This window comes from Panthera leo, chromosome B1, assembly GCF_018350215.1.
Source record: "Panthera leo isolate Ple1 chromosome B1, P.leo_Ple1_pat1.1, whole genome shotgun sequence".
NCBI lineage: Eukaryota > Metazoa > Chordata > Mammalia > Carnivora > Felidae > Panthera > Panthera leo.
Genome location: NC_056682.1, coordinates 155,040,945 through 155,066,516, shown reverse-complemented (window position 1 = coordinate 155,066,516; position 25,572 = coordinate 155,040,945). Strand labels below are relative to the sequence as shown.

At 34.0% G+C, this 25,572-nt stretch overlaps 1 protein-coding gene across 1 annotated transcript in view; it reads left to right on the top strand.

Annotated features, from left to right (window-relative positions):
- Positions 1 to 25,572, top strand: part of ADGRL3 (adhesion G protein-coupled receptor L3) — a 690,326-nt gene that overhangs the window by 170,024 nt on the left and 494,730 nt on the right. Inside the window, exons 4-5 of the mRNA XM_042936279.1 lie at positions 5,711 to 5,945; positions 25,080 to 25,283. Of these exons, the coding sequence (XP_042792213.1) occupies positions 5,891 to 5,945; positions 25,080 to 25,283 (259 nt within the window). The 5' untranslated portion in view covers positions 5,711 to 5,890. The remainder of the gene's footprint in view (positions 1 to 5,710; positions 5,946 to 25,079; positions 25,284 to 25,572) is intronic.

Sequence of the window (25,572 nt, the reverse complement as noted above, 5' to 3'; positions counted from 1 at the left end):
TTTAAGAAGGTCATATCAAAAACTTAAACAGGGAAAACAAATTATGACACAACAATTTAAGGTGAGAATTTGCCCAAAGTAAAATCAATGTTTTAAATTTAAAAGAACTTTTGTTTCAGCAATAACAAGAAAAGTTCAAATACTTTCAGAGTGTAAGTGTATTGGATATGAGGGCAGGTTAGTCTAAATCTAACAAATAAGGGATGATCTGTGTAGTTTATGACAGAAGGCTTTGGTTACATAACACATTTGTAGAATATCTTTCCATTTTGTGATTTTTTTTTAACTTTTAATGGAACATCAGTCAAATAACACAGTTTCATAATTATAATCTTAAATATTAATGATTAATGATTTGTATAGGGTAGCAGGCAAAACTGTTTGCCATAATTGGTAATCTTTGATAAAAATTAGAAATGCCACCTTTTATGAATAATTTTTAAAACATTAGTGTGTTGGTTTATTATTGGAAATTAGTGTCATAAATAGTATATTTTAAATGAGAGAAACACTGAAAATTCTCCTTTATGAAACCTCACATTACTTTAGTGTGCATTGTTCAGCTATAGAATTCTCAAGGAGAGTGTACATACCCAGATACCTGTGCTATTAGTCATCAAACTTGGAAGTGAGAGGGGTGGAGATCAGGTGTTTCCTTTATCCCTCAATTTTGAAGGAATAAAGGAAGCAAAGGAAGTTGGTGAATGACAGACACACACTAACAGACATGCATGATCAGTGATAATCTCTGTCACGCTATATTTTGTGTTATCTGTAAACCTCACAACCAATTTGCAAGGTGAATATTGTTCTCTCTTTTATACTTGCAGTAACTGAGATTCAGAGAGGTATTCAATCTTGCCTTAACACCAGAATATTAGGTCGGCATATTTTTTTTTTTAATTGAAGTATAGTTGAGACACAATGTTACATTAGTTTCGGGTGCAAAGCATATTGGTTGAATAAGTCTATATGTGAGGCTCTGCTCATCCAAGTATATCTACCATGTGTCACCATACAACACTATGCTGATACTATTGACGATATTCCCTATGCTGTACCTTCTATCCCTGTGACTTATTCATTCCGTTACTGGAGGCCTATATCTCTCACTGCCTTTTGCCCATTCTGCCTATTACCACTCCCTCCCTCTGGCAACCTTAATTTTGTGTCAAGTATAATTTTTAAATCCCTTGCATTTACAAAAGAACATCTGACAGCTTTTCACTTTGTGTTCCTAGAACATCTCACGTAACACATCACATTTTGCACAGCGCTATAATTATTGGTAAATATACCTTTTAGCATTTATATTTTACTGTCAGTGGTTGTAAAAGGGCTACTACATCTTAGACTTGTAGCCACACTCTTCCCCTTGACCCACAGTGTTAGCACAGTGTGTGGTACCTAGAGAAGGCAAAAGAAATTTATTGTAGGTGGAACTGTGTTTTGAAATTGACTGGTTAAATGCTTTATATCAATAGCGAGTCTTTTTTATGTGTAATTTTCTTGTTATATGTGACTTAATGAGTCTTTGGTGCCTTTTCTTGGTTTTTCTTCTCTGTGTGTGTTTGAAGAGCTTTGTTTCAGAGATGTCTTAAGTGGAAATCCCTTTTGTATGAAACTGATTGTTTTGGTAGTTAATAGCATAAATTAGAAAACAAAATATCCCTAAAAGTTTCCTATTTTTTTTTCACTGTTAGTAGGCAAGCAGTAATGGTTTGTCTTTCTATAGGTTATGAGCAATCTTGTCTTTCAAAGTATCTATTAAAATTTATATGGTTTCGGGCGCCTGGGTGGCTCAGTCGGTTGAGCCTCCGACTTCGGCTCAGGTCATGATCTCACTGTCTGTGAGTTAGAGCCCCTCGTCAGGCTGTGTGCTGACAGCTCAGAGCCTGGAGCCTGCTTCAGATTCTGTGTCTCCCCCTTTCTCTGACCCTCCTGCATTCATGCTCTGTTTCTCTCTGTCTCAAAAATAAATAATCATTAAAAAAATTAAAAAAATTATATGGTTTAATTATTGCAATTTTATTATATATGCCCCCATATTAGCACATTATTTTGGGGCTGTGGGTGAATGATAGGTGGGTGGTGTTACTGGATCGTGAGGACATGTTACCCTCTTTAAATAATAGCTTCTATTCTCAATTTCTTTCCTCACCTCTGTTTACCCGATAATCATGAAAACAAATTCCTGTGCTCAAACACAATGAAAAATATCTGAGTAGATGTGGTTTCGTGTCCTGCTATGATATCTTAAAACAAATCATTATTATAAATAATATGTATTTTCTTATCTTTTCTATAAAGTAACTTTCTCCCACTGTTTTATCATTGTGGAAATACATAACGTGAAATAAAATATTCTAATTTCCACTAAAACAAGAATTCACAATAGTAATACTCATATTTCACTATGGAAATAATTTTCCCTGTTCCTCCGAAGGATACCATGTTACAATTAGTCTGGTTTCCTTTTTAAACATGTCTTCACTTTTCTGTTTGCCCCGCTATGTCTACCTAATGTATCCATGCTGTTCCAGGTTCTCCACTCTTCACAATCAAATGACATATTTAAGGGGCGCCTGGGTGGCTCAGTCGGTTAAGCATCTGGCTTCAGGTTAGGTCATGATCTTGTGGTTCGTGAGTTCGAGGCCCGTGTCAGGCTCTGTGCTAACAGCTCAGAGCCTGGAACCTGCTTCAAATTCTGTCTCCCTCTCTATCTGCCCCTCCTCCACCTATTCCCTCTCTCTCAAAAATAAATAAACATTTAAACAAATTTAAAAAAGAACATATTTAAGAAAGGCCTAAATCTTTTTGGGAAACTTGCTACATTGGCCCCTTCCTTTGCACAATTAATACCCCTAATTATCCTCTTACATTTTCTTGTTTATTTCTACTATAGAGAGAGCAAAGAACACTGGTGTTGGAATCAGACATTTGGTTTGGAATTCTTGTTGCATAACATTTTTGATTTTCTTCCTCAGTAAACATGAAATCATATTATCTGCTTTACAGGTTTGTATGGAGAATTAAAGCAGATAATTTTATAATATCCAGAATACTTCTTGATATATGATAGGCACTAAAATAATTAATTAATAAAATAAATAATTAATAATTAAAATAATAAAATAAATAAGAGAATATAATTTAGTCTCTTCTTTATCTTGTAACTTCCTTTCCTGTGTTCTGTTTTTCCTATGAGTGTGAGTTGTGAGAAAAATTGTTCTCCTTCTGCATTCTCAGTATCTGCCAGAGTTAGTATTTAGTATATATTTTTCAAGTAATGAATAAATAATTCGCCTAGTGGCTACCCACGGTTATTTCCAGTGGCAAAGTAGTTCTGTGTATGTTTATGTGTTTGTGTGTGTCTTTGTGCATACATGCATCTAATGCCAATTTTTGACACTGGAATATTGAATGGACTTAGAGGAAAGAAAAGAAAAGACATAGTAACTAAATGTTGAGAATAAGGAAGTAGTGTTTACTTGGTGGTATATCAGTCAGTTTTAGTATCCATTTTTGAGTGCCCATTAATTATCACATGTATATTAAATAATGTTTTAAATTAGCAATTTTTTTCAAAAGTTATTCTTTGAAAGCGTTACACACATAGCAATTAAGAATAAGTTCTGGGGGCGCCTGGGTGGCTTGGTCGGTTAAGCGTCCGACTTCGGCTCAGGTCATGATCTCACGGTCCGTGAGTTTGAGCCCCGCGTCGGGCTCTGTGCTGACAGCTCAGAGCCTGGAGCCTGTTTCAGATTCTGTGTCTCCCTCTCTCTCTGCTCCTCCCCTGTTCATGCTCTGTCTCTCTCTGTCTCAAAAATAAAGAAACGTTAAAAAAAAAAATTAAGAAAAAAAAAAGAATAAGTTCTGAATGATTTCTTTGTCAGAGTGTGAATAGGAAAAGGAATGGAAATATTTCACATGCTTCCTTTCCACATACCTTCTCTTTTCTCTCAACCACTTCTTTTCTCATCATTCCTATTTGTCAAAGTAAAATATTATTAGACTGTCTCCTGTGAGCTTCATTTTCTTACAATGTGTCTGTGAGATGAAACTTTTTTTTTTAATCTATTGTGTTCAGATTTAGTGTTCTTGGAGCCTGTCTATACCATAGTGAGTCAAAACATTTTTGAGCCAAATTATTGAATGGTCTTGCTTCTTAATACATACATGTTAAAAGGATGAATAGGATAATGTTGAAAACTAATGAGATGTATAATCTGAAGACATACACTTATGTGCTAGACACTGTGCTGGGCAGTACATATTTTACATATATAATTAAAGATTCCAAATTTTAGCTCATTAAATGTTCATATAGGCATATGAATCAACTAGGGAAGTGAGGCACTGAGGGTTTAAATGACTTGCTCAAGCAAGGTCACAGTACTGGTAGAGCTAATAATTGAAATTGGGTGGTCTTGCTCCAGAATCTGTGCTCTTAAGTGCCATGCTATAAGTAACAATGCCAGAAATTCACATAAATCTGTGTAGTTTTGCCTTATAACTAAGGCAAATATTTCAGAAATGTTTGGAATTTATTTCATCGGAATGAGATTTATCAATACAGGCTTCAGTAAACTATCTCTATTTTGTATAACCCTTTCTGGAAAACTTTTAAATTTATAAACCCAAAATATGAAATTGTTTTAAATATTGGGTTTGAAATGCGAACTCCTTTCCTGATAGAAATAAATTTCATTATATGGAGATTTCTATAGGGCTTTCTAGAAGAGAGAGAGAGAAGGAGAACGACCCAATTTGTACTGATTGATCCGTTTTAAAGGTGCTGACTGTGAAAAACATCTTCAAAATTTGGGTCACGCTCTTTCGGTATTTTTACTTCTTAAGATAAATCTGTGCAGTCTTTAAGAGAAGGCAGCTCTATCAGTTTGGTTCAGTAAAATAACTTCCTTAATGCTTAAAGTTTTTAATGTCTTCCATACATATTTAAAACTTTTAAGCAAGATTCCACATCTTAAATTGTAAGATCCTGAAGAATCATTTCCATGTTTTGTTCAGTCTCCTATCCTGTGTTCCTAGCCCAGTGCTTTGTATTTCAGTGGATATTCAGTAAACCTCCTTTGAATGAATTAGCTATATTTAAGCATAAGTACTTAACATAAATCTAAGATCTTCATGGATTAATGTACAAAGATGCTTTGGAAAATAATATAGTTAATATTTAGAATGATTTCTGAATTGAATATCAGGGACTAGAATGAAAGTAAGACTCATACATGTAACTTTTATTTGTTAACTTGTAGTATATGGTGATCAATGAATCTTATGGTAATGGTAATGAATGAATTTTTTGCTTTATTATTCTAATGTTAGTAAAAAAATAGGTTTGTGGAAAATTTTTATGTAAAATAAACCCCAACTCTATACATATTAACAAATTATACAAATCAATTGCTGATTTATTATGGAACAAATTGATATAACATATTGATATTAAGTTTTCCAGTGAGACTGAATTATTTCTTTCAGTCAGTTTGGAAGCAGGGAAATAAACTCTGTGGTGATATATGCATAAATAGTGTCCTGCAGGTTACTTCCTCATTTTTATATATGACGCCTTAATAAATTAGATTGAAGGGAGGGAGGTATACAGATGTTCAAGTCAGCAAATGAACTTTCAAGGAATTAAGATGAGAATATGTGTATTTGATAATCCATTTTGTTTTCTTGTTTGCAGAATTCAAATTTGGGATACTGGTGTTTCTGTTTTTGAGGATTTTTTTTTGAGGGAAAGTTTTTTTTTTTTTTTTTTTTTAATCATCGGTCTTGGAATACAGAAGAGGAACCAGAAATACAGTCATTTTGTTTCACGCTGGGAACACTCAGTTTTGAGGCACTCACGCCCGAGTTCACAGCCATGTGGCCATCACAGCTACTAGTCTTTATGATGCTCATAGCACCGATCATTCAAGGTAAGACCTTTACTTAGATTTTTGTGCGAAGCTTCGTGTTGTCCCTATTTGCACTGGATCCTTTCTTGTAAATCTTTGCTCCATGATTTAGCAGCTTTTGCCTGCATAAATAGAAGTAAATTAAATTAAAAAGGCCATAATATGTACCATGAGCTGCAATAAATACAACTTTGAGTTTGATTTCTGAAAGTAGCTTTTGAAATGTATTTTTTAAGAATTCTTGCATGTTTTACTATTTGTTTTTACCATACATGTGGAAAATCAGCTGAATTGTTAACTATATCATTTATTCTGAATTTTTGGCCTTCCTATTTTTGTAATTACAATACTTTTTAATTTAATAAGTATGTATATTTGAAAGAAAACACCCCCAAAATCTGCTTTCTTACACCAAGTAATTGTTTGTTTCTGAGTGTTTACTACTGTGTTCAGTCTTTAATATACAGAATGCAAACTAAACCTCTCATTTAACCAAAAATTGTTTTTTTCATATACCTTTTAATGCAAAGAAAGAAAGAAAATGCCAAAATGATATGAACATATGCTGAAAGATAATTTTACGGAAGAAAACTAATCACCTTATAAAAAACTGTATATTTTGTTCATTTAGACATTTTGGTATTTATAATACAAATGTGATAGTTAAATGATACATCGTTGCAAATTTTGTGAAAGATAATTAATAAATAAGAGAAACTCTATACGACTGAGTAGAATATTCACTCAATCTTTCTAAAAACTGGCAGAGTCTACATACATATGTAACTTATTGACAATTTAAAGTCTTCTACTAATTATCACTGGTTTTGCACTAAGATGAAAAAGGTGTAACACAGTTACTCTCTCATACATTAATGGCAATTATAGCAAAGAAAGGGACACAGCTGTATTTACCACTGCTTAGGAGGTCTCAGAATAGTATAGTGTAGCAAGCACCTGAAATCAATTTTTAGCCTCTTTAGCTCACTTTTGGTTTTTAATTGACTACAAATATCTGTTGTAGTTTATCAGGGATGCAATTCTGAATTCGGCACATATTCTTGTTTCAACCTGAATTACATTCTGCCGTCACTATAAAAACTGGATAAAATACCTTCTGTGTCTTTTGACATTTTTTCCCTCAAGTTTCCCTGGTTTAGCACATGTTTTCTAAAGTAATCACTAAAATGTAAGGTAGTGCTTTATTAAAGACATGAAAGTAAACCTGTACAACCATCTAGTTTTAAATGATGCAAATTCATCAACAATTTCAAAATGTTTCTTTGATCCATATACTGATGGAGAACTTACATTCACATAATTGGGGACATATATCATTTTGTGGTAAGGGACAATAAAAGAATTCTGTCCCTTTAAACAAGTGTTTTTCTAATTATCTGTATATCTAAAGATTATTCTAATTAGGTTTTTTGGTGTTATAAAGATGCCTCACTCATAAGGTTATTTTGAGGATTAAATGAATAGCATGTGTAGAGAATCTAGCACAGTGCATGACAAGTATTCAGTGTTTGAACATGTTAATTTTCTTCATCATACTATCTGCCTCACTAGTTTATTTTTGTTCTCATTGTAACAACTGGAAATTAGCTAACCGTAAGAGCTATTTCATTTGATGTTGATAATCAGAAAAAAACAAAAATCAAAACTCTTTCACTCTCTCTATATGTATACATAAAATTCATATTTAAAAAGTCAGTCTAAAGTTATACTTGGTTAGGGGAAGGTAGATTAAAAATAGCAGAAATAGACATTGTAAGAGGCTCTCTTTTCAGAGGTGAAATTTCTGATTTCTAGAAACTGATACCCACTATGTATTTCAGTTGGCCCCAAACATGGCTGAGCCATAGATCATGGGACTTGGATTTGGACCTGTCTCACCCCGCTCCCCACCACCACCCACACACACCCATTCACACACTCATCCTCTCTCTGAGTAACTCTGAAAAGTATTTAAAAACTCCTAATAGAGCAAATAGAAAATTGACCTGGTATATAAAATATGTTGGGCTAAAACTGAAGTAATCCTTTCCGCTGCATGTGAACTACTTTATATTATCTTGACTTTGAGCCATATTATGCTACATAATATAGAAGCTTTCTATTTATAAACTTTATCCTTATTACCTTGAATAGGAATTTTAAAACTTCACATCTGAAAAAATGCAAGTCAGTTTTGTCTGTCTTCTATAGAAGGCCTTCCCCACTGCTTTTGTGATGCCATTTCTGACTTGTAAATAAAGGGCTTCTTCATATGAACAGCCTTTTGGAACCCAGATTGCTTATAAATACAGGAATGCATGTACCTTTGATCAGTGTTGATATTAGAAGATAGACTTTTTTTTTCTTTTTAGAATCCCTACCAATCCTGTCTTAAAGGAATACCACATAACTTGGAACTTTAGACAGCTGAGTTAAAATGATGTCACAGTTACAGAAGGACGTACTCTTGTTTCTGAAACATCCCCTGGTAGCATCTCTTTGCCTACTGCTGTTGAGATGTCCAGCTTCATTTGCTACTCCTGACCATAGAGAATTAAGTTATCTGGGTATGACCTGAATTGCTTTTTTCTCCAGAGCAAATAATAACGATGGCTACTGATTTCATAGCCATGAACTTTAGATGTATTGATACAATTAATCCTCACAACATTCTCATGGGTTTAATATATTTACTATTACAGTAAAACCTTGGTTTGCAAGCATAACTCATTCTGGAAACTTGCTTGTAATCCAAAGTACTCGTATATCAAAACGAATTTCAAGAACCATTGGCTCAGTTGTGATCATGTGACATTAGATGTCATGTGCTACTCATATTGCAAGACATTGTTCTTTTTTCAAGTTAAAATTTATTAGAAATGTTTGCTCATCTTGCAGAACACTCACAGAACAAGTCATTCACAATCCAAGGTTTTACTGTATTATTATTATCATTTTTTTACAGTAAAAACATTGACATACTGAATGGTAAAGGAACTTGACTGAAGTTACACAACTATTATGAGACCTAGATGAGATTTAAAATGAAGGACCTGGCTTCTTGAGCTCTGGCCTTACTGCCAGTAGTTAATCAATTACTATGAAGGCCTTTCTTCCCTGCAGAGCAAACCATCTCAATTCTTCTGATCATTTGGGAGAAGGTGAGGCAGACATGCAGATCCCCTGCCTCTTCCAGGTTCTGGGCACAGGCAGATGGGGCTTTGGAAGTCTTACAGACCTGTGATGAAATTTCAGCTCTGCCAGCTACTAGTTCTGTAACCGTGTTACTTGGTAAACTTGTTGACAAATATCCATTATCACCCAATGTGAGCCAGAAAACTGGGCCAGCTACTAAAAATATGGTAGTAAACAAAAGATTTTAATTATTCCCTCAAGGAGCTAACAGCAACTTAAAAATTTGTAAGCCTGCTTTTTATCTGCAAGCATGAACATTTATTCCCTCAGAGTTATTTTAGAAAATAGAATAATATCTATGTATAGCTTCTAAGGTAGTACTTGGCATTGGTAAATCTTTCTTGTATTTTTCTATTCCTAACTACCTTGAGATGGAGCTAACACTCTGAGAATTAGATAAGAATTACAAATTATCTTCATCTTACTGTGAGAATTGAAATACACTTTTTTTGGTACTTGAACCTCGCCATTTAAGTTTTTACAATATATTCTAGGTACTAGTTTCTAAACAAATTCTCAAGCTGGTATGCATGAAGGTTTAGTATATAATTGTCTATATATAATAACATATTATAGTATATGATTGTATATAGTTGCAGTGGTGGTACTACATAACTGGTAATATATAATTGTTGGTGGTGCATTTTGTGCCTGATTTCCACATGGGTAAAATTAGAAAGTAAGCTAAAGAATAAATCTGAAAAGTGTTTATGTTAGTTGAATAATCTCCATGTTATCCTAGAAAGTCTGGCCAGTGTTTGATATAGGAAAACAAAATTAATCAGTACATCCACACTGTATATGTATATATACACAATTTTTAAGGTAGGAAATGTCTCTGGTTCTGTGTTTATCTGTTCATATTTTTTTGTCTCTGTGTACCTCTGTATTTCTCTTTTTTTCTGTTTTCCATGACTGTGCCCCTTTCCCGTACAGCCATAAACCCTTATCTATAATGCAGCAAGACCTGGCAGAAGTAAAAAGAAACCACTAAAGCAGATGGCCAGTTTTTTGCTGTTAACTAATGTAGTGTAGCATGAAGATAAAGGATTTTTTGTTGTTGTTGTTGTTCTATTGATGTGGTTGGGAGCAAGGGACAAGAAGGGAATTGGAGAACAATAATCTGATAATAACCTGGGCACTAGGGCTTATTATGATTGGCAGTAAAGGAATACCAATGTCCAGCGTGATACATGGGCTAAGAGATCTGGTACCCAAGCCACAATGGATTGAGAAGGTGGTTGGGGTGCTCAGATATTTTAACCGTATCTCCTCTTGATTAAATTGTACTTATAAACTGCATCACAATTGAAAAGATAGAAAACAGGATAATTGGAACTTCCTGTGGGTAAAGGGGAACAATATATTTATGGTACCTCTGCATGCAAAATGAGGCTTAAAAAAATCCTTCTCTAACCACCATATGCATATTTTTTCTGACAGTCTATTTTTTAAAGTTGCATGTGTATTTATATATTTGTGGACTTTATAGGCTGTTTTTTATTATGGTCAAGGAATTAATTATAATAATCAGCTATTAAGAGCAAAACTGTTGATCATACCCATATATATTTAGTACTATATTTTTATGTAATTTGCATTTTATTATTAATCTGATTTTTACAGTTATAATACTGTTTAATGTGTCAGTGATTTAAAATAATATGCACATTTCTTAACTTCTAATAAAATATGAAGCTTGAGAAAATATAAAAATACATTTCACTGCATAGCATCTTGCCATATAATTCTCTTTATGAAGTCATATTTTATTGATTGTGAAAAAAGTCAGCTTGACTTCTAAGCTCTGCTTAACTTTGTTATTTTTAGAAATTAATCATCCTTGGAATGTTTATAATGTTTGCCAGCCTAGATAATTTGTAATACTCCCAGTAATGCCACTATGTTTATGGTCAAATATGTTATACAGAAAAAAGTCTTTGTCATGGTCATGATATATGAGGCTACTGTGGAACACATCCAACACCATCTGCATTACCCACTTGGTACTGAATTTCAAAATATATATTTTGTAAGTTAACTGCAATCTCTAATATCACAATATAAATCACAAATACACATAGGTGATAGCTTTCTTTTACAAGAACGTGTTCAGAAACCTTCCCTACCTACTCGGTATGCAGGTTATTTATTGGAAAAGAACTTTTGCCTTTGCACTTGCAAAATGTGTTATATGTGAATTATATGGTACTGATACTCTATGAGTAACATGTATTTACTGTGAGAGCGAAATAGCATTTTCCTATCTTCAGATTTTAGGTCAGACTATTTGGGGGTGGTTAGGATCGTATCTTATTTTTTATATTTCTTGGCCTTGGGGTTGACCAGGACTGCAATAGGGTAGTTGTACTCTTGGTGTAGAGTGAAATTAAAAAACAATTGGATTACATAACTTATAAATATCTACTTATTTTCCTCTTGTTTGCATTGCTAATTACTTTCATTCTCAATGTAAGAATAAGTGTTTTCACATGTATAATTTCATGTAAGTAGCTATAATACATATTTCATGCATTTACTTCCTCCATTCTGATTGCTAAATGGTTCTTTAATGACCACTCAAAAAATTGAAATGCAGTAGTTGAAAGAGTCTCATTGATTTGTTATGTAAATAAGAGACAATATATTGTATTATGATCTATTTTAATTTGGCAGTTTAGAATAAGACCTTGTTGAAAAATAGGGCTCATTCATTCTCTACTTGTTTTTGAGTTTTTTTTAAATGTTTATTTATTTTTGAGACAGAGAGAGACAGAGTGCAAGTGGGGGAGGGACAGAGAGAGAGGGAGACACAGAATCTGAAACAGGCTCCAGGCTCTGAGCTGTCAGCACAGAGCCCAACACGGGGCTCGAACCCACGAACCGTGAGATTATGACCTGAGCCGAAGTCGGACGCTCAACCGACTGAGCCACCCAGGCAGGCGCCCCTGTTTTTGAGTTTTTAACTGATAAATTGAAAACAAGTAACTTACATTTTGTTAATAATTACATTTTGTTTTATCTCTATACTTGCCCTATATTGTTATCATAGCAGGAATTAGGTCCTTTCAGTATAGAAAATTGTCTTCCTATTAAAAAAAAAAAATCTATCTGAAATGAAACATTTGACCAAATAAGCTAGGGTAGTTAATGATTTGCCAGAAAAATTTGATAGTTGTATTTACAGAAGTAATAGAAGTAATCTTTGTATAAAATAGGCTCTCACAATGACATTTGTTAAGCTTTAGGTGTTTATTTCATCTATACACACTATAGTTTGTGGTGATTTGAATGCCCTGAAGTCAAGGTTATAGCTTACTGGTAAAGTACAAGCACATAGTCTCATATATCTCTTTGTTTGTCATTGCCAGTGTCACCTACTTTATTGTCAAAGTAACTCTCCTCATACAAATTTAACTCAGAAAGCAAAAATCCAATAATTCCATGACCCAATGATATAATAAATATTAATGTTTATTAGATTTTCCGTGTAGTCGTGTATGTGTATATATTTTTTAAAATTGGAATGTTAGAAATGAAATTTGTCTTTCATTTTGATTTAACCTTAAAATGTAGATATTTCTGTATTGTATTTAAATTTAAAAAAATGTATCATATGTAGGAGCCATCGGTTACCTAACCATATACTGATAGCTCAAAAGTGAAGGTCATTGACATATTGCCATTATAAATAGCACTATAAAGGAACACACCTGTACATAAAATTTGACTATATCTTTTTATCCCTAGAAGAAAATCTCTTGAGAAATAGAGAGTGAAAAAAAAAGACTTCTTTTTAGGTTCATTAATAACTATCTTAAGTCAATGTTAATAAATTATCAATGCAACCTTGCTTGTTATTAATGCAGTTGTTTAGAACAATTCCACAAGTTTTGGCTACTGTAATAATGAACAATACAAATGAGAATAAACATTCAAATGTTAAGATATTATTTGCCAGGTATGATGATGTATTCAGAAAATTCTAAAAAGAAAAGCTTTCTCAGAATAATGAGAACATTTACAGTTCAGATGTATGATTCTCATATTCATAAATGATTTGAGTCAAAGCAGCAATGAAATGTATGACTTACTTAGGAAATATCATAGGAGGAAATACATAGAACTTATGAGAAGAAATGTCTAAAACTTTACTGGGAGTTATAAAAGAGAACATGTAGGGGCACCTGGTTGGCTCAGTCGGTTCAGCGTTCGACGTCAGCTCAGGTCATGATCTCACAGTTTGTGGGTTCGAGCCCCTCATCAGGCCTGTGCTGACAGCTCAGAGCCTGGAGGCTGCTTCAGATTCTGTCTCTCCCTCTCTCTCTCTCTGCCCCTCCCCCACTCACACTCTGTCTCTCTCTCTCAAAATATAAAAAAATGTTAAAAAAATTTTAAAAATATATTTAAAGAGAACATGCAACATACTATGTTCCTGAATGAAAAGACTGAGTACAACAACAGTAACGAATATTGCCAAATTATTTTGTATAGACTTTTGCGCTACTATATTCAAAGTACCAATATGAGCTTTTCTATGTAGAAATTCAACAGAATTATTCTAAAACCTATATTGAATATTAAATAAGAAAACTAGTAAAAATGAAAAAGAATAATAAGGCACTTGCCCAAGTGATCATAAAAATATATATTTTACAAATACAGTAATTAAAGATAAAAATGTCAAAATTAGGCAAAGTGATCAACTGTAAAAATGAGATCCATAAAATAGCACTGCAGTTTATATGTCTGTGTGGCAATGTGGTATGAAGGACTCCTCAGAAAATCAATTGTCTAGTACTAAAGTAGGGATCAAACCAATTGTGTGTGTGTGTGTGTGTGTGTGTGTGTGTGTGTGTGTGTGTGTGTGTTTCAAAGTATATATTATGAAATTTCTGGAGAAAGTCCTCTTTGAGTTATCTACTTTAATCTCCTTTTTTGAACACCATATTAAATAGTATAAAGTAGGCTGCAGTCACAGCAGATTCCTAAATTAATAAAGGTTTCCAGAGAATGTTTCCTTGTTCACCAAACATTCCAAAGCAGGTAAGTGTTTCTGATCAGGGCATGTGTATATGGTGGGAAATGGTAATAGATGTCATTCTTTTGCTCTCACAGTTATACATAGAACCTGTCTAATATTGTGAAGCTTCCAAAGTCATTCTGAGGGTCATTGCCTTTCCAGTCTGCAGGGAGGAGCAAGGAGCACTGTGGAGATTCTAATCGAAAATTTTTTTGGATATGCTTGGAAATAGTGCACATTACTTCTGCATCCATTTCCATTAAATAAAACTCCATAGCTACACCTATAAAGGGGTCTGAAAGGTGTAGTCCTCTTGAGATAAAGGAAGCTATGTATAAAAGATACCATGTAGCTTTAACAAAGAAAAGTGGATCTAATGCACTAATATAGTTTTTAAATGTATAAATGGAGGGATTTTTTTACAGCTTTATTGATACATTTAATATATCATAAAACTCACCCATGTAAAGTATGTGGTTCAGAGGATTTTATTGTATGCATAGGTGTGTAGCCATCAACACAGTCAATTTTAAAACATTATCAGTCCTTCAGAAAGAAACCCCATACCCATTAGTGGTCACACCTGGTTTCCCCTTTCCCAGTCCCTGGAAACCACTAATCTACTTTATATTTCTATGGATTTGCCTATTCTGGACTTTTTGTATAGGTAGAATTGTATCATTTTTGATCTTTTGTGACTTATTTCACTTAACATAGCATTTTAAAAATTTATGCTTATCATAGCATGTATCAGTAATTGATTCTTTTTCGTTGCCAAATAATACTCCTTTGTGGCAACATACTACATCGTATTTATCAGTTAATAGAAATGTGGATGATTCCTACTTTTTGGCTATTCTGCATAATGCTGTTATGAAAATTCCTGCACGAGTTTTTGCACGGACCTGTTTTTACTTCTCTTGGTTACACGTAGAAGTGAAATTGCTGAGCCACATAATAGCATTCTGAATACTGCTAAACTGTTTTCCAGAGTGATTTCACAATTACACAATCCAAACAATATGAAGCGTCTCATTTTACCACATCGTCACCACACTTGCTATTATCGGCATGAAATTGTGTCTCATTGTAGTTTTGATTTGCATATCTTTAATGCATAATGATGTTGAGCTTCTATTCATGTGCTCTTTGGTTGTGTGTATATCTGACCTGGAGAAATATTCAATCATTTCTTAATGATTTTTTATTATGAAGTTCTGAGTGTTCTTTATAGAAATACCTTTTATTAGAAAAGAACGGAAAATATTGTTAGAATACATTTAGATTTAAGAGTTCTTTTGACTGCATAGTCTAAGAGAAGCTTTTTGCCTGGATTTACCCACTTAAATCTCATCTATTTTATATTCACTAGGAAATCATATACCGTTTATCTAGCCTCATGCCTCCTCCCTTTTACTTACATATTTAATTTCTAGAAATAGTGCATTAATTCAGATTTTTATTATGACAAAAACTAGTAATGGACAGTGATTGAAATTTCACTCTAATATGTGAATTATATAGCAGTGACTTCTATACAAAACATCAAGGTAATTAATTAGATTCTTCTGGTAGTATCCAATTACTCTTGCCTAAGAACATGATAAAGAACATTAACCTTTAATCCTGGTGACCAAAAGTGTTTCTGTTTTTGGTCTAGTCTGAATTCTAGTCTTTCCATATTTTGGAAATCCTCTTATTTATATATTTTTGTATTTTCACTCAAATAATACTGTAAATGTTGAATCTTTCATTTCATTTCCATAGATACTTTTTCTCTAATATGTTCTGCAAACTGCTGGATGCTTCTTAATCTCAAGAAAGTTATGCAATTCATTATTCTATCAAATCTGCATATTGTATAATAGTGACTTTTGGAGCCACTCACATCACAGCTTTATTTTTTTTAAAGATTTATTTTTTTAAAGTAATCTCCACACCCATTGTGGGGTTCAAACTCATGACCCCGAGATCAAGAGTCAGATGCTCTACCAACTGAGCCAGCTTGGCAACTCCTGGACCCACTCACACTGGAGCTTTAAACAAACAAAGATGAGAATCAGAAGAAAACCTGAGATTTTATATGGCAACAATCCTAACAAATTTGCACTATTTCAGCATACTAGGCTTATCTGAAATATTACTATTTGAGAAGAAAAGATGAGGAGAAAGCTAAATAAAGATAATGCATGATTTATAAAGGTTGCTATGGAACAGCTCCTGCAGTTTTAAGGGACCATGAATGGAGGAAGATGTCAACATATTTAGAAGTAATATTTATGTGAAGCCAGAAACTGAAGTTTACAATATTGTCCAATCTAAGCTGCTTTTAGAATCCTAATTTGCATGCCCCTATTGAATGAAAAGAAAGATTTCAAAACTTAGAGTCTAATTGCAATTCTGTGACTTCCAAGGTATGTGACCTTAACTAATGTGATTCACAGTTTCCTTATTTGTCAAAGGGATAATTAGGCCTACTTTGTTATAGTATGAGGATCAAGTAAAATAATGTATAGAAAGGCCCTAACACAAAGCCTCACACATTTAATCCTGGGAGAATGTGGTCATTAAAACATACCTTTTGGAATTAGAATTTAAAAAACAAATGACCTGGATAGTAAGCAAAATTTAAAATCCAACACCATCTTGGGGTCACTTACTTTCCATAGTGTTTTCAAAGACTGCATTGTGTATTTTTAATCCCCAAATGTGACAGTTTCTCTAATTATGAGCCTACACATTTGTACACACATTCTATCTTTATATTCAGGACTCATCCACTGGACTGTAACTAAGTCTTTAATGAGTTACTAATGAACATCTTAAGCTTAGATCAGCATTTAAAAAAATGTTAAAGAGTGTTGAAAAGCTATTCAGAGTGCAAGCCTGTTGCTTTTAATTAGACTATAAACCCAAAAAAAAAATGTCCTGTCTTCACTATTCATCCAAGGTTGAAAGAAATTGAATAGTGAGTGACAGATATACTCTGACTTTGGTATTATTAGTTTAATGTTAAGGGGGATAAGTACAATGAGCTAAATCAGAGAAATTATTATCTTGATTAAATGCAAAGGTAAAAATAATATGTAAAACCAAAATAGCATTTTACAATGATTGAATTTTTTCTCCCCTGTACTCAGATGACTTTGAAACATTGTTGTTGCATTAGAGGATAACAGATGACGTGAGGAACAAAATGCAGATACGTTTAGATCATGTAGATCATGTAGACAACCCCCCCTCAAAAAAAAAAAAAAAAAAACAAGCCTTATATATTCATAAAAAGAATGAACAGTTGGCTTTTACCTATTACCGCTTCTCACCAATCTGTTGGAGGTACCATGAAAGTAGTAATCATAGACACAACCTGAATTAGATCAGGACTATTCTTTTCTGTAGCTCTTGTGACAAATCAACAATGGTGGCAACTATTTTGCAACGACCCTTTGTTTTCCCTTTTGATAGTGAAGTTGGTGAAACCATGCAAACTTTAAGGGCACATGATTTAATAATGAAGACAGATAATACATAAAATTCAAAGCAGCAGACTAGTATGATGCTATCCCTCTGGGGAATGCTGCACATTGGTCTAAAAGGGAGCCTTTCAGATTAGTCACAATAGCTCAGGACAGTGGCAAGAGCTGTGATAGCCTACATGTTTTATAGTTTACAGGCTATTGTTAGGACACAGGTTGGATGTCATGCCTCTGCACTGAGATAAAAACCACTGTGTCAATTTTTAAGCATAGGTGTCCAATAATAATCACACTCTATGTAAATACAACCAGCATAATAAAATAGATCATTTTAACATGCTAGCCTGTTAATGTATCTGCTTTCTTGTTAACCAGCATTTAGACATTCATTTTGTGTGTGTGTTGAGGAGGGATGGTGGGGGTAAAAACCTCTTAGAACCAAAAAAAAAAAAACATACATAAAATTTTTTCATTCTTCTCAACCATCTTCAGAGATACCAGTTATGATTAACTTAAGATAGGAAGAACTCACTAACAAGATAGATTTCTGTCAAAATATATGTTTTTTTCATTTTTAATTTAATTTTTTTAACTTACATCCAAATTGGTTAGCATATAGTGCAACAATGATTTCAGGAGTAGATTCCTTAGTGCCCCTTACCCATTTAGCCCATCCCCCCTCCCACAACCCCTCCAGTAACCCTCAGTTTGTTCTCCATATTTATGAGTCTCTTCTGTTTTGTCCTCCTCCCTGTTTTTATATTACTTTTGTTTCCCTTCCCTAATGTTCATCTGTTTTGTCTCTTAAAGTCCTCATATGAGTGAAGTCATATGATTTTTGTCTTTCTCTGACTGACTCATTTCACTTAGCATAATATCCTCCAGGTACATCCATGTAATTGCAAATGGCAAGATTTCATTCTTTTTGATTGCTGAGTAATACTCCATTGTATATATATACCACATCTTCTTTATCCATTCATCCATCGATAGACATTTGGGCTCTTTCCATACTTTGGCTATTGTTGATAACACTGCTATAAACATTGGGGTGCATGTTTCCTTTCGAAACAGCACACCTGTATCCTGTGGATAAATGCCTAGTAGTGCAATTGCTGGGTCGTAGCATAGTTTTATTTTTAGTTTTTTGAGGAACCTCCATACTGTTTTCCAGAGTGGCTGCACCAGCTTGCATTCCCAAAATACATGTGGCCTTCAATGGTTTTTCCCACACATCAAGTATCATTGGCACTGGATCAGGGAAAGTGCCCCATTACTATTGTTTTAAAGATTTGTAAGGAAGGAAATTATTGACTTTACAACATTCTGAAAGCGTCGCTTCCATACCATTAAAGTTTTAGTATACTTTAACAGGGAAGTAGACACAAGGAAATTAAAAGAAAATCAGTATTTTCTGAATTATAAATTCCAGAGTTTTATTTTTGTGCCATGAATTTATTTTTTTTTATTTTTTTTTATTTTTTAATATATGAAATTTACTGTCAAATTGGTTTCCATGAATTTAAATCCATTTGTATTATGTTTACAAAAAAGCAGATATTTTTAGTTAGAAAAGAAAGTGTATTGGTTATTACTCCTCTGATGAATAAGATATATAATACACATTTTATTCAATTTGAATGAAAATAATGTCTTCATGTCAGAAGCTTCATTTTTAAAATAAATTTATATCCCCAGAAACTTTACTCTGTGCTTATTCATTTTAACCAATACTTGAGGTATTTACATCACAGTATTACGATCTAGGTGGCCGTTCTAATGAACGAACTACAGTTTCCCCCACTGTATTTAGCTTTATTCATAATCAAGTGTTTGACTCTCCCACTATTTTCAGAATATCATCCAGCTTTTATATCATGATTGTTCAGTCTTCTAGTGACAGTTTAGCCAGAATGTATTTTATTTTACTGTAATAAGCTATGTAGTAGAGAAAAATAATAAAGGACCCTACTTGGAGGGAAATTGCTTACCCACATAGGGCGTACCAACACTTCATGAAGCATTTCTGTCTGGAGAAGTCTCTTGAGTTAAATTGAGTAATATCCAGGTATACTATGAAAGTTGCTTCATCATACACAGGTGGGTAATTCATCACTACAGAACCATTTTCTTATGAGAACCGGAACTGAAACAGATTTTTCTCTGTGTTGGAACTTCCATGTTGTAATTTCTACCTGGTGGCTTCCTTGTCAGTTGCTTGAATTGAAACTTTTATGACTATTGTTAGAGATTACTACCCAGCCTATAAAGAAATTATCCAGCTGTCACATACACCTTAGGGAGAAATCAAGAAAGAAGTAATCTTCTTATATGGCCAAAATGAAGGTGCTGAGGGAAAGGCAGAGCCTTTCAGTATGCATAAGGAAGCAGAATTGGAAAACTGCCTTTACTGACAAGAAAAAGAATGAAAGCGATAGTCTGTTTGTCTGTCTCTCCCTCTCTCTCTCTTTCCCTCTCTTTCTCTCCACTCCCTCCCTTCCACACTTCCCTACCCCTCCCTCTCTCCTCATTATGTATATTGCACTGAATTTGGATTAGACATTCCTTATCACTCAACCATTTGTTATAAGTATTTCAGTATAAATTCTAGCATTTACATAGCACTTTGCAGTTAGCTGAACACTTACGCACACAGTAGCTCAATGAATACTTAACAATCATCCAGTGAGTCACAGGTAGTAGTATCAGTAATAAAATGAAAAAATAGATTCAGAGCCATCAATCTAATGATGCAGTGACATTTCAAATAGTTGTTAGAAGAGAAACTCAAAAATTTCCTAAACATCTCATGGAGGCTTCTTCCCATGACATTTTAATAACCTACTGAGCATTTGCCTTATTTTGTAGAACTATGATTTAAATGAGAAATAAACAACTTATGGAAGAATGAGCTAGAATATTACAAAACAAGTAAAATTTTTAAGTTTCATTTAAGGAAGAAAACAATATTGTGTTTATGTAAACCTAGAGATAATAGTGAAAGGTAAAATTGAACAGTGGGTTAGGGTCATAGTTGTAATTATAGTACTGTTAAACTCTTACGAGGCTCATAATTAGCTAATTATTTTAAAAATATGGTAAAATATTGCTCCCAAAGACAAAAATAACTTGTGAGAAAAATCATTAGTATATGAAAGTGAAATCACTAGTAACTCTGATAAATATGTTCTGGTGGGGTTTTGTTGTTAGCATTTCTCTCACCTTAGAAATATCTTAACATCCCATGGTCATTATTATGATCAATAGATGTTTTGGGGGTAGAAGCTGAATCATTGAATAAATTACAAAATTATTCATATAAGGAGAACAAGAAAACAGAAACAGTTGAAATTGGTTAGAAATAATTCTTACTTAGTATTTTTATTATTTATAAGTCAGTATTGATCTCAAAGTATATCTCATTAAAATATGATTTTTTATATTTATTTCAATTTAAAGCTCCACAGATATGAAAATTCTGGTACTGCCATCATATATACTTAACATCTGATGTGCTCATTGTTTTTCCTTTTTTTACTACTTGCCTTAGGTTCACCCTGAACTGTTATTCAGGAGCTTTGATGCTGTGATGGCTTTTGATATTTGGAGACTAATATAAACATGGGAGAAATATTTTGATCATTTCAGTACATTGTGAAATATTTTCATATTTCATGTCTGCCCCCTAGGAAAACAAAATCAAAGTGTTTACATAGTAAAAAATCTGAGTATGAATTGATTATGTAGAGAATTTGGATATGGCAATGACTCATATTACTTATAAATATTAAATATTATCTATGATTAAAGCAATTCAAATTTGTAAAATATGAGTGAATCTCTCTGTTTTAAAAATAAGAAGTCTTGGGATATCTGGGTGGCTCAGTTGGTTAAGCGTCTGACTTTGGCTTGGGTCATGATCTTGGGGTTCATGGATTCAAGCCCTGTGCCAGGCTCTGGATTGTCAGCCCAGAGCCTGGAGCTTATTTCAGATTCTGAGTCTCTCTCTCTCTCTCTCTCTCAGCTCCTCCCCTACTGTAGTGCTCTGTCTCTCCCTCTCTCAAAAATAAATTAACATTAAAAAATTAAAAATATGAAGTCTTAATCAGATATGCAAGTTTTAAAGGGGATAAGATGAAGTCTGTCTCTCTCTCTTTCTCTCTCTTTCTGAAGAAGGTTAGAAAGAAAGAACAACAAGATATATTGGCCTTATCATTACCTCCTGTCCCCAAACCAAAATTACCTTTGAGACATCTTTGTGTACATAAACAGAGTTTGAAAATGTGGTCTCAAATGGAGATGGGAGGGGAATAGGGTGAGAGGGATATACGTGTATGCTTCTAAATTATCTTCCCCCTTAGTAATCTTGAGAAGAGAAGAGACATTTAGAATATAAAGGTCTCTTCAAATATACTTGAAGACAAGTACCTTCCAGGAACAACTTGATGTGTTTTGCACAGCCATTGGTGTAGAATTTAGACAAGTGGTTGGAGAATGCCAGGGTATAGATATCACCCTTCTTGACATGAGGAAGAACTTATTGTTTCAGGTAGAATTGGGTGCCCCAAGGACAGACCAAGCTTCTGATCACTGCCTCTTCGCATGAAATTTGGGAGTTTTTTAAACAGGCATGCTCCAAGGATTATTAGCTAGCATTTGATTTGAATGATTCTTTCCAGACTTCAGATCCTGTGCTTCTAATGGAATACCAGACTTATAAACTCTGATGTTTATCTCAGAGACTTATTTTTATAATAGCTTCAGAAAGACAAATTAGATTTATATTTATAACTCAAATAAATATTTCCCCAGAAGTCATACAATATTTTAACAGTAACATATACAATATTTTAAAACAAAAGTTCAGATTTTGGCTGTGTTCTGTTAGACCTTGACCATGTGGGCAGTGTAATAGCTACTTCACTTTTGCTACACTGATAGGTGATGCTGGATTCCTTTTATAGAGATGATGAGGTTAAAGGAGAGTCAGATCTGCAGATACATAAAATACTCCAGCTTCATAGAACAAATCAGAGTCTAATTTCCTTCAACTTAACAAAGTCAAGTTAACTTTCCAATATTTTGTATTCCTCAGTCTCACTCCATGAAATCATTTAAATCTCTAATACAAACCTGTTCCTTCTAGGTCCCTAGATTTTGCTTTCTAGTGAGTTTGAGAATGTTCTTTTTTCTTGTTTAAGTATATATTCTTTCCTTTAATACAGATCATATTATATTTTTCAGCTGATGATGGTTTCACCTTTTATGCATTTTAAACATGTGTTATTCTCTACTTACTGTAGAGATTGACCTTTTTTGAAATAATCTCTAGTTGAGTAGAGGTCACTATTGCCAAGTCTTTTTCCCTATCCTGCCTTATTCTTCCTTCCCAGGGACTTCATTCAGTATGAGCTCATGATCTAGGTGTTGCTTACCTCTCTGATCTCATTCCAAACCATTCTTCTCCCAGCCCACTGCACATAGATTCATTGGCCATTGTGTTATTCCTTGAATAAACTGTGGTGGTTCCAACTTGAGGAATTGTGATAGCCTGGAATGTTCTTTACTCCTGATTTTGTTGTGACTAGCAAATTCCAGTCTCACTGAGATCTCAGTTTAAACTTTACTCCCACAGATAAGTCCTCCATAAAACCCTAAGCAGAGTAGCCTTTACATATTTTCCTATTTAAACTTTCTGTAGATGACTTACATTTATAGCACTTAAAAATTGCCTGTTTGTATATTCTTTTTCTCCTATACCAGAATGGATGATTCATTAAAATAGGTACATGGTCTGTTTTGCTCACCAACATCTTCCAGCACCTAGAAAAAGACCTGGCACATAATGCAAACTTAATAAATATTTGTTGAATGAACAAATAAGTGCATGCTCCATCACTCCAAGTGTTCTTATATGTTAAATTGCCTGAGGGCGAAATCTTTCAACTCTATTATAACCAAAGCTTTTAGGAAAATGTAGCTTTATCATCTGTTGCTCATTTCCTTCCATAATACAGTTTATAAAGATTTAGGGGAAACATGCCTGTATGTATTCACGTAAAAAATAATTTAAAATTAGTCATATTTTGGGCAATGAGGGCAGGATATTTAGAAGTCAGAAGATCAGAAAATAACATCATTGGAATTAAACATTAAAGGAGATAGAGATTTTGATTTTCACAACTTTTTTGGTCTTGAAACTTGTTACCTTCTTTGACACCTTTTTCATTTACACAATCTATCAAAATAGCATTGAGATTACCTTTTGCCCAGATATTTTAGTACTTATCCATTATAACGAGAATAAATAAAAGGGCAATGGTAAACTTAGTTATATTCGAGACTAGTTATATTCGGAACTATTTTTTTTTATCATAGATGGATTGTTTGACAAATTTCTTAGTATCATTTTTGTTTTCTGTAAGGGCCATATAGTTCCTGTGATTTGGGAGAGAACATGTATTTCATTCTTAATTTGCAAATTTTATATGTCAAGAAATTATAGTTCCACTTTATAAATTTATAGGATTAGAAAGATGATTATAAAATTCTCTTGCATTATTGAATTTCCTACTTTCTCTCCTGACTGCTGAATGATGGCCATATAGCATTATTAATGTGTTTTCAAATATGCATGTTTGTTAAAAATAATTGTGTCAAGCAAAATGTTTTCCCTTGTAAACTCTTTTCCTCTCTGTTAGTGGGGGCATTTTCATTATCATTCGTGTTTATCACACTAGTTGGAATTAGTGTAGAAAAATGTGTATTTCCTGTACCAATTCACCAGCAAAATAAAATCCTGTACTTAAATAGCTCTGTTTTTCATAGCATACAGTGTATTACTGTTTTGTGAATTATTAAAAAAATCCTATGTTTACAATTTTATTTTTTCATTATTGTCTTGGTCTTCCATATTGATTCATTTATGTAATATGTACCATCTGTCAGTAAAATCACTGTGTATTTAAATGGCAAAAATGTTTGTATCTCCTTTTCACCTTAATGTTCATCACAGATCTTAATACAGTGTCTTTCAAAAACTATTAAATGATCTGAAACATATAAAACAATCCATGTAAATGTAACAACACAACACACAAAACAAAATTAATAAAGAATAAATAAATACCTCTCTGAAACTTTTGACACCCATTATCTTATCTAGCTTTCTCTTGAAAATTGTGTCTAATTTTCCAATCATTGTCAGGGATTAGGATGAGGTGTTTGGCTTATTTAAGATCGTGATTAGCTAGGACAGAACTGCACAGTCCATATCACACTACGGACCAGGGGATGTGTTCTCCTCAGCTCCAGGGTTATCTGAGCGGGTCCTGGGGTGGCTGGAGTCCAGGGACTATGGCCCGCAGCAGAGAGCAGCCTTGGGAATAGTCTCTAGCCGGGCTTCTTTGCAGCCAGCCTGAGCTGAGCGGAGTCTGATGGTGCGCCCTGCGGTCCCCGCAGGTGGCAAGCACAGTGAGCGACATCCAGCCCTCGCTGCCCCACTGCGACATGCTGAGCGCAGCCCAGGAGGCGCTCTGCCACCCAGACATCTCCTTCAGCAGCCAGCAGCCGAGCGTGCCACTGCTCATCGTGGACAAGGGCCCCGGGGAGCTACCAGAGGAGTTCGTGGTCCAGGTGCCCAAGGAGCCCAGAGTGCAGCCCAAGGTGCGGCCAGCGGTGGGGAAAGGGGGCTGGGGGTGGCTGGGCAGGGACTCCTAGAGGGCTCAGCCCCAGGCGGTGCCCCAAATGTGTCTTCTCATTTATTGATTATCTGCATCCACTCACTGTGGCTGATTTAATGGACTTCGTGGTCTCCTAGCAGTTTTTTAACACTGCATGCTTGTTTGACATTAGAGACTCATCATTACGTCAAAATGTTTGACTTTAAATTTTTGAATGGGTTTGAACTCTCTTTGCATTATCACAGGAAATTTAAAATTACTTTTAGTGACAA